General features: G+C 45.4%; 1 protein-coding gene across 1 annotated transcript in view; it reads left to right on the top strand.

The window, feature by feature from the left end:
* The first annotated feature begins 4,383 nt into the window (after positions 1-4,383).
* Positions 4,384-9,517, top strand: part of LOC117630327 (G-type lectin S-receptor-like serine/threonine-protein kinase At1g67520) — a 9,292-nt gene continuing 4,158 nt past the window's right edge. The window contains exons 1-9 of the mRNA XM_034363067.1: positions 4,384-4,535; positions 4,861-4,959; positions 5,211-5,268; positions 8,020-8,140; positions 8,225-8,427; positions 8,525-8,770; positions 8,812-9,065; positions 9,173-9,323; positions 9,433-9,512. Coding sequence (XP_034218958.1) covers positions 4,384-4,535; positions 4,861-4,959; positions 5,211-5,268; positions 8,020-8,140; positions 8,225-8,427; positions 8,525-8,770; positions 8,812-9,065; positions 9,173-9,323; positions 9,433-9,512 — 1,364 coding nt within the window. The remainder of the gene's footprint in view (positions 4,536-4,860; positions 4,960-5,210; positions 5,269-8,019; positions 8,141-8,224; positions 8,428-8,524; positions 8,771-8,811; positions 9,066-9,172; positions 9,324-9,432; positions 9,513-9,517) is intronic.

Below are 9,517 nucleotides of genomic sequence, written 5' to 3'. Positions count from 1 at the left end.
CAAATTTAGAAGAAAGTTAACAATCTGACTATAAAGAAAATTAGGCGCATCTTTTGGACACCTAATTTCTTGTCTTTCCTTTTCCACAATTTCTTTTCTAGGACTTAAGCTCTTGCTTCCATACACCTTTATTTTCATAGGAATTTTATTTATTATCATTTTATGAACTTCTTCATGAAATTTGTAATGAAATAGATTATTATTCTGCTGGGTTGTTGAATTATGTCTATGTTGAGGATTTTATACGTTTGTGTTATTCTTACAGGTGGAAATTTGGGAATAATGTAAATTACAAGGGGACTCAATTGGATTTTCGTAGTAGTCGAGCCTACTTGTTTCCCATAGCGAGATAAAGGTAGTTAGTTAATGGTCCAACATTGAGTGTTGGATATGCTCAGGACTCCTCGCGGATTTTAAGGGGACAATTTGAGTGTTGGTCCAAATCTGAGCTCCTCTATTGAGTGGGCAACTCATGCGAAGCTCTAGGCCTTCTATAATTGAGGGGACAATCTGATTCACATGAGAGACCTCAGTCTGTGTCGAGTTAATTACATGGACTCAAAAGTTTCCGTCAACGTCAACGCATGTCGTATTCCATCACTTTTGACCGGTGTGGCACTTATTGTATCTCTCCTTTGAATCTTCTTATGGTAAAGTAAATTACACATGGGTGGTGAACTACTCCACAGAGAGAGAAGAAACACGTACGAATTCATTTACACCATCCACCTTAAATTAAACAGAAATTCAGAATTAGAACAAAGGAAGGAAAAAATCAATTTTAAGGGGACCACTGGAATCAATTTTCTGGAGTGCTGCAGAAGGAAAAATAAAAAAAAAAAACACAAAGGAAGAGGAAGACAAGTTACACTGAGATCATTTTTCGATGGCTTGCTTGGCATGCCTTCTTGCCTTGGCATTTGTTGCTGCTGAAGCACAACAGATGCAGTCGAATATTAGCCAAGGCTCTTCTTTAACACCAACCACCAACTCCACATGGCTGTCACGTTCTGGTCTATATGCCTTTGGATTTTACAGGCAAGGCGATGGCTATGCTGTTGGGATATTTCTTGCTGGAATTCCCGAAAAAACAGTCGTGTGGACTGCGAATCGAGATGATCCACTAGTCTCCAACGATGCCACCTTGGTCTTCACGGGTGATGGCCTTACCTTGCTAACAGCAGAAGGCCAAAATTACTTCGTAAAATCGTCTGGCTCTGCTTCTTATGCTTCCATGCTCGATTCGGGTAATTTTGTGCTGTACAACTCCGGTCGGGAAATAGTATGGCAGAGCTTTGATCATCCAACCGACACCCTTTTTGTCACACCCCGGACCGGCTCCGCCGTAGCGCGATATTGTCCGCTTTGGGCCTGGCTACATTCTCACCAGCCCGCACGGTTTTGTTCCTGGGAGCTCACGAAGCAACTTCCCAGGGTGGTCACCCATCCTGGGATTGCTCCAGCCTCCAACTAGCTTAACTTCGGAGTTCCTACGAACCCGAAGCCAGTGAGCTCCCAAAAGGCCTCCTACTAGATGGATGCGAGGTGTGCCATATAAGGCACATCACCCCCCTCCGTTTGGTCGATGTGGGATCTCACAATCCACCCCCCTTAAGGGATCCGACGTCCTCGTCGGCACACTCGCACCTCACGGCAGAGTGGCTCTGATACCAAATTGTCACACCCCGGACCGGCTCCGCCGTAGCAGGATATTGTCCGCTTTGGGCTGGCTACATTCTCACCAGCCCGCACGGTTTTGTTTCTGGGAGCTCACGAAGCAACTTCCCAGGGTGGTCACCCATCCTGGGATTGCTCTAGCCTCCAACTCGCTTAACTTTGGAGTTCTTACAACTCCGAAGCCAGTGAGCTCCCAAAAGGCCTCGCGCTATGAGGATGCGAGGTGTGCCATATAAGGCACATCACCCCCCCTCCGTTTGGTCGATGTGGGATCTCACACTTTTGCCCGGTCAACGCCTTTTACCAGGAAACGAACTTTTCTCTGCGAAATCAGAAGCTGATCACTCAACGGGGATTTTCCGTCTCAAAATGCAATATGATGGAAACCTTGTTCAGTACCCTGTAGATACTCCAGACACCAGTGTTTATGCTTTTTATTCATCTTTCACTGATGTCGAGGGAGATAATGTGACAATTTTGGTCCTGATGGCCATCTCTACTTGCTCAACGGGAGTGGTACGAATATTCTGAATATAACAGATGGAGGGCTTCCTACTGATGAAGGAAAACTTTATCTTATGAGAATTGATGTAGGTGGGATATTTCGTTTGTATTCACATGATTTGAAAAAGAACGTAATTTGGTCAGTTGAGTGGGAGTCTTTCAAGGATAAGTGTGTTCCTAAAGGCCTATGCGGATTGAACAGTATTGTGTCTTAATTGATCTAGAGCATGACTGTAAATGTCTTCCGAGATTCGAATCTGTCAACCAGGGAAATCACACAGATGGGATTGATTCCTTGTATGCGATTGACGATGTAGACATCGAGACGCTTCGTCCCAACTTGTACGCATCTATGGTGGCACAACATGGGAAGCTGATTCGTATATGAGTTTGAGATTCTCAGACAAAGACGATTGCATACAAGGCTGTCTGGAGAATTGTGACTGTGAAGCTGTGTTTTTTGACGGTACAAACTGCAGAAAGCAAAGGCTTCCTTTGAGATATGGTAGAAGAGTCGATGGAATTTCATTCATAGCTCTCATCAAGGTAGGTGTACCTACAAAACCAGATACAGATCCTAGAATTGTTCAACTAGGAAGCAAGAAAAAAGGTAGAACTGACATCCTCATTATTGGTCTTTCATTTACTGCTTTGATCCATTTTGTTCTTGATTTCCGTGATTGTGTTGTGGAAACACAATGTCTGGGCATATATAAGAATGAGCGATGTGAATGGTGACTGTGAATTGAATGAGAGTGTGGCTCCACGACGATATGCTTATGAAGAGCTAGAAAAGATGACTAATAATTTCAAGGAAGAGCTTGGTAGAGGAGCCTCGTCAATAGTTTATAAAGGGCTGATTTTGGGTAGCCAAAAGCCAGTTGCTGTCAAAAGAAAAGACTAGAGAAAGTTGCAGCTGAAGGGGAAACAGAATTTCAGACTGAGATCTAGTCCGTTTACTTGGGTATTGCCTTGACGGAGCTAAAAAGCTTTTGGTGTATGAGTACATGAGCAACGTGTCAAGGGTCGCACTTAGACAAGTGTTACCGTGACTCTGTTGGGACATCTATGGCTTATGAGGTAAGTCCAAGTGCGGACGGGCGATAGCTTAAGAGCTAGAATGGTTGGTGTTGGCCAAGTTGCACTTGTGAAGGGTATTTTGGGTATTTCCAAAGGTTACGGGAGGAATCTGAGGAAACCAAGAATACGGAATATGTTCGTGATGTCGAGACGCAGGAAACGCAACTGACGGTTTGCCATTCGGAGTTCGTATGAAGAAGTTATGCCCAATTATGACTCCTCGTGCATAGGTGATGTTCCCTCCTGGCAGAAGGCTAAATGCATAAAATGCTATATAGGGGGTGACATGGTGTCATGCTCTCCACCACCCCTGGTGCTTACACCCTTGTGGCACTAAGCGAGCATCCTTATGACATTGGAGATAGTCATAAGGGCGGGCATAAGATTGTTGAAGGATAATCTGTGCCTCCGAAGGAAAGGAATTCCCGAGGACAGTACGAACACGCGGGGCCGTTCGTATTGCGCATCGTTGGAAAGAGTGAGGTCAACATATGGCATTCGCTATGCCATCGGCTAGCGAGACATATGACAATACTCGATGGACTTGGCTTGGGTTCGGCCTTGTCTAATATTGAAGGAAGATATTCGGATGCCGGTACGCATGGGTTGCGACCCCATGCAATGCATAGATGGTTATGTGGGACATTCGGAATATATATGTCGCCAAGGCTTGGGCGACATGCAAGTATAACAGCTTGCGTGTATAGCTTGAGGATGTGGGCTATCGTGAACGCTAAAGGAATGACCGACAGAAGTGTGGGTAAACCGATGGTGTGTTAGATCGCTATGTCTTGACTTGGACATGAGCGAGACATGAGGAAAGCATGCGACGTGGTCGATGCAGTTGACGTGTCTTATGCAACGCTTGATGTATGGGCGTCGAGGGTTCGTTGCCGGATGCGGAGTGATTGTATTGTCACACGGTAGTGTGACTCGTTGTCTAGTAAGAGACGACACTTGAAGGTAAACCTCTCGCGGAGTTGTGAGAGTCATGAAGATCATGAAGTGGGAGAAGGCTGACTGGGATCCGAAGTGGATCCTGGGCCGCACGGGCGTGCTTCGAGTGGCGAGAATTTGTGTTTCGCTTCCGCCGCGCAGCGCCGCTCGCTCGTCCCGTGACAGATGGTATCAGAGCGAGAGCTCAGATGGTATCAGAGCTCCATGACAGATAGTTCAGAGAAGGATGTCGAAGAGCTGATCGATTCAGATGGTGGTTTCTGTGTGAGAGATTCGTACCTAGAAGAGATTGGTGATGGGACAACTTTGATAGCAAGGTAGCAGGTCATTGCCTGTGATGGGTAGTGGACTTGTGAAGTTGGATGAAGAACCCCAACGTCACTGTAGATGATTGTTGGAATCAAGTTGTGTGACGGTTGATGGAAACCCGTCTTGGTGCTGGATCCTATGGAAGGGTGAAGGTATCCAAAAGTTTGCCTCGAAGTTTTGAGAAGACATCAAGAAGGATGACTCTAAGATGTGGGATGATGGTTGGTGTTGCTGCTCGGTTGCCTAGTTTTCTAATCCGTGCACCAAGCGCCCGGAAGGCGGGTAGGCAGGGGTACTGGCTTGTGATGAAGTGATGTTGCTTGTTCAGTTCAGGATGTGGGGAGGATGGGAGCGCGAGTTTGGTGAGAGTGTTGAAGATTGGCTTGCACTCGAACCGTGGCATACCATTGAAGGTTGTGACAAACTTTGTTGGTAACAAGTGTTGAGCAGACAGTGCGAGACCTTTGTTCAGGGAAGATTTGTGAGGGCTGAAGGCCGAAAGGGGGGGCTGTCTTTCAAGGAAGTAAGTTGCTGACGTACTAGGCTCTATTGAGGGAGTAAGTTGCTGATGGACTAAGCTTTAACAAAGGAGTCACTCAAGTGGTTGCTCTTGCAATTGTGGAGAACGTATGGGTGAAGTGCAATGTTTGACACAAGGTTGCTAACTAATATTCGGAATGCAGGAGTGTTCCAAAGGTGGATCCCGGAGTCTTTCTTGCGAAGATGGTGGCTAAGGACACAGTATGTCCGCACTTGATGGGAGGCCAAAGATAGAGTAACTAGAGGGAGGATGTCTTACTTGTTCCCTTGTGGATGCTACAGAAGTATGTTCTACCGAGTTCAAGTTTGGGCGATGTTAGGTGGTTATACTTGTAGTAGGGATGACATCAAACCTTGGTGAAGTGTGAAGGCCTAAAGTGTAGTAGAGCTTCGCTTCGGAGGCACGTTGACGTGAGGGTGCGTCGACGAGATAAGTGGGGGAGACCCACGAATGCCATTGAGGTATGGCAAGCGCACGGGCGCAAAACAGATGGAGGAGCCTTGGAGGAGACACAGTTGACAAAGTGATGTTGCGTGTTCCAGGCTAAGGGTTGAGGAAGATGGCAGTGTGAGTTTGGTGAGAGTGCTGGAGGTAGGCTATACTCGAACCATAGCATGTCATCAGTAATTGGATTGAATTCAGTTGGAGATGAGTGTCGAACGAATGGTGCAAGGCCTTGTTTGTGGAAAAGTTGTGGAAGCTCAAGACCAAGATGGTGCAGTCTTCGAAGGGAGTAAGTCGCTGATGAGCTAGGCTCCATTGAGGGAGTAAGTTGTTGACGGGCTAGGCTTTGATGAGGGAGTCACTCAAGTGGTTGCTTTCACAATTGTTGAGAATGGAGGTGTGAGGCACAATGTTTGACATAAGTTTGCTGATTGATATCCGGAACAACGGAGTGTTCCAAAAGAAGGGGATCCCGAAATCTTACTTAGGGGCATGGTTGCTAAGGACATAGGGTATGTCCGCACTTGATGGCAGACAAAGTTGGAGTAACTTGGGTGTTGACATCTTACTTGTTCCCGTGGGATGCTATAGAAGTGGTTCTGCCGAGTCCAAGTTTGGGGCGTTGGTAGTAAGGTGGTTCTACTCGTAGTAGGGATGATGTTTAACCTTGGTGAATTGTTGATGGCCTAAGTGTTGTGGAACTTTGCTGGAGTGGCACCCTGAAGTGATGGTGTGCCGACGAGATAAGTAGGGGAGAACCTTGAATGCCATGAAGGTATGGCAGTGCAGATGCACGAAATGGAGGTGCCGTGGAGGACACACGGTTGGCTTGTTAGTCACACCCAAGGGGGTGCATCTCTTTGAATGTGGAGAATGGGGAAGTACTTGACCAACGAGCTATGTGATTGTTCAGAGGTTGAGTGCGACAAGAGACAGAGGTCTCGGCCCAAGAAGAGGGAAAGGAATACAACTTTGAAAGAGAAAGTTGAAAAGGGTTAAGGCAGTGGTGCTTTGTGGTCCTTGGAGCGAAGAGAAGAAGATAATCCTATATGGTGTTGTTATGCAGCAATGCAGCAGGCAAGTCGACGAGGACGTCGCCATTATCAGTGGGGGAGAATGTCACGGATCGCACATAAGTGAGTGCTATCGTGATTCCGTAGTCGGCAGTGCAGTGAGGCACGTCGACGAGGACGTCGACATTATCAGTGGGGGAGAATGTCACGGGTCGCACTTAGACAAGTGTTACCGTGACTCCGTTGGGACATCTATGCGCTTATGAGGTAGTCCAAGTGTGGACGGGCGATAGCTTAAGAGCTAGAATGGTAGGTGTTGGCCGAGTTGCACTTGTGAAGGGTATTTTGGGTATTTCCGAAGGTTACGGGAGGAATCTGAGGAAACCCAAAATACGGAATATGTTCGTGATGTCGAGACGCATGAAACGCAACTGACGGTTTGCCATTCGGAGTTCGTATGAAGAAGTTATGCCCAATTATGACTCCTCGTGCATAGGTGATGTTCCCTCCTGGCAGAAGGCTAAATGCATAAAATGCTATATAGGGGGTGACATGGTGTCATGCTCTCCACCACCCCTGGTGCTTACACCCTTGTGGCACTAAGCGAGCATCCTTATGACATTGGAGATAGTCATAAGGGCGGGCATAAGATTGTTGAAGGATAATCTGTGCCTCCGAAGGAAAGGAATTCCCGAGGACAGTACGAACACGCGGGGCCGTTCGTATTGCGCATCGTTGGAAAGAGTGAGGTCAACATATGGCATTCGCTATGCCATCGGCTAGCGAGACATATGACAATACTCGATGGACTTGGCTTGGGTTCGGCCTTGTCTAATATTGAAGGAAGATATTCGGATGCCGGTACGCATGGGTTGCGACCCATGCAATGCATAGATGGTTATGTGGGACATTCGGAATATATATGTCGCCAAGGCTTGGGCGACATGCAAGTATGACAGCTTGCGTGTATAGCTTGAGGATGTGGGCTATCGTGAACGCTAAAGGAATGACCGACAGAAGTGTGGGTAAACCGATGGTGGGTTAGATCGCTATGTCTTGACTTGGGCATGAGCGAGACATGAGGAAAGCATGCGACGTGGTCGATGCAGTTGACGTGTCTTATGCAACGCTTGATGTATGGGCGTCGAGGGTTCGTTGCCGGATGCGGAGTGATTGTATAGTCAGACGGTAGTGTGACTCGTTGTCTAGTAAGAGACAACACCTGAAGGTAAACCTCTCGCGGAGTTGTGAGAGTCATGAATATCATGAAGTGGGAGAAGGCTGACTGGGATCCGAAGGGATCCTGGGCCGCACGGGTGTGCTTTGAGTGGCGAGAATTTGTGTTTCGCTTCCGCCGCGCAGCGCCGCTCGCTCATCCCGTGACAGCTCACTTGCAGATGTGCTTTTCACCCGTGAAAGGCAAAGTGTAACGAGAATAAATTTCAGGCACATTTACATAAGTATATATATACATGTCTACAATGAATATTGAAGAATTATCTCTTCACATTTGTGTTACTATGTGCAGCACATAAGTGGATATGGATTGGCACGGCTATTGGCACTGCTGTATTGGTAATGGTGCTTTGCATTTCGAGGAGGAAACTATTTTCAGGTATACTCATTAAACATCTATGAAGGCTTTGGAAATTGTAAATTTTAATTTTCAGGTAGACCCTTTAAACATTAATCTAAACAGGGGAGACCAACCCGATGGTTGAGAATGAATTGCTTGAATGGATGGAATCTGATAGATCCACTGGCGATGTCAAGGGGCTTCAAAATGATGGAAAGCTGGGAAATAATTTGACAGTATTTCGCTACGCATCTGTCGTGGCTGCCACAACTAACTTCTCGGAAGAAAACAAGCTTGGACAGGGGGGCTTTGGACCTGTTTATAAGGTAATTGAGGTTTTAAATAAAAATGACTGTCATTGTATTAATAACTGAAAAATATAAACCTGATTACGTGGTGCTATATTATGGATTATTAATGAAGGGAAAACTTGTGTCGGGACAAGAAATCGCTGTGAAGAGGCTTTCAAGATGTTCAGGGCAAGGAACTTCGGAGTTTAAGAATGAATTGATACTCATATCTGAACTCCAACATACAAACCTCGTTCAGCTTTTTGGCTTCTGCATTCATGGGGAAGAGAGGATGTTAATCTATGCCTACATGCCAAACAAAAGTTTGGACTACTTTTTATTCGGTGGGCAATTGAGATTCTCGATCACTTTAATCTTAGTTACTTGATTTCTTCTATTCGAATAATCTCACATTTCCAGCTATTTTCATGGACAGATTCAACCAGAGCGATGCTACTAGATTGGACGAAGCGGTTCAACATAATTGAAGGAATCGCTCAAGGACTGCTTTACTTGCATAAATACTCAAGAATGAGAGTAATTCACAGAGATTTAAAAGCTAGTAACATACTACTTGATGAATATATGAAGCCCAAAATTTCTGATTTTGGTTTGGCGAGAATTTTTGCACATAATGAACTTGAAGCAAGTACCAATAGGATTGTTGGAACATAGTAAGTAGATCATACATTATAAATTATTATGCCTTTCACCACTTTAGCATTGCTAAACCTGTACTTACAAACATATACTAAATATATTTGGTTTTTATATGATACAGTGGTTACATGTCTCCCGAGTACGCTATGGAGGGGATTTTTTCGATAAAATCTGACGTCTATAGTTTCGGGGTGTTAATGCTTGAAATCATTAGTGGTAGGAGAAATAGTAGCTTCTACAATGCTGATCGCGTGCTCAATATAGTAGGATATGTATGTCTTACAAATCAAATTTACGATTAACATTTTCTTTTTCGAGTTGTGAACATATATATCATGAATCTTTCAACAACTTAATTAAATGAGTGCTATATTTTTTCAGGCATGGGAGTTATGGAAAGAAGGCAGGGGGCTAGAGCTAATGGATCCAACACTAAAGGATTCATGTACTGAAGATAAATTGTTAA

This window comes from Prunus dulcis, chromosome 6 (assembly GCF_902201215.1).
Source record: "Prunus dulcis chromosome 6, ALMONDv2, whole genome shotgun sequence".
In the NCBI taxonomy this organism is placed as follows: Eukaryota; Viridiplantae; Streptophyta; class Magnoliopsida; order Rosales; family Rosaceae; genus Prunus; species Prunus dulcis.
This window is presented reverse-complemented; position numbering and strand designations above follow the sequence as displayed.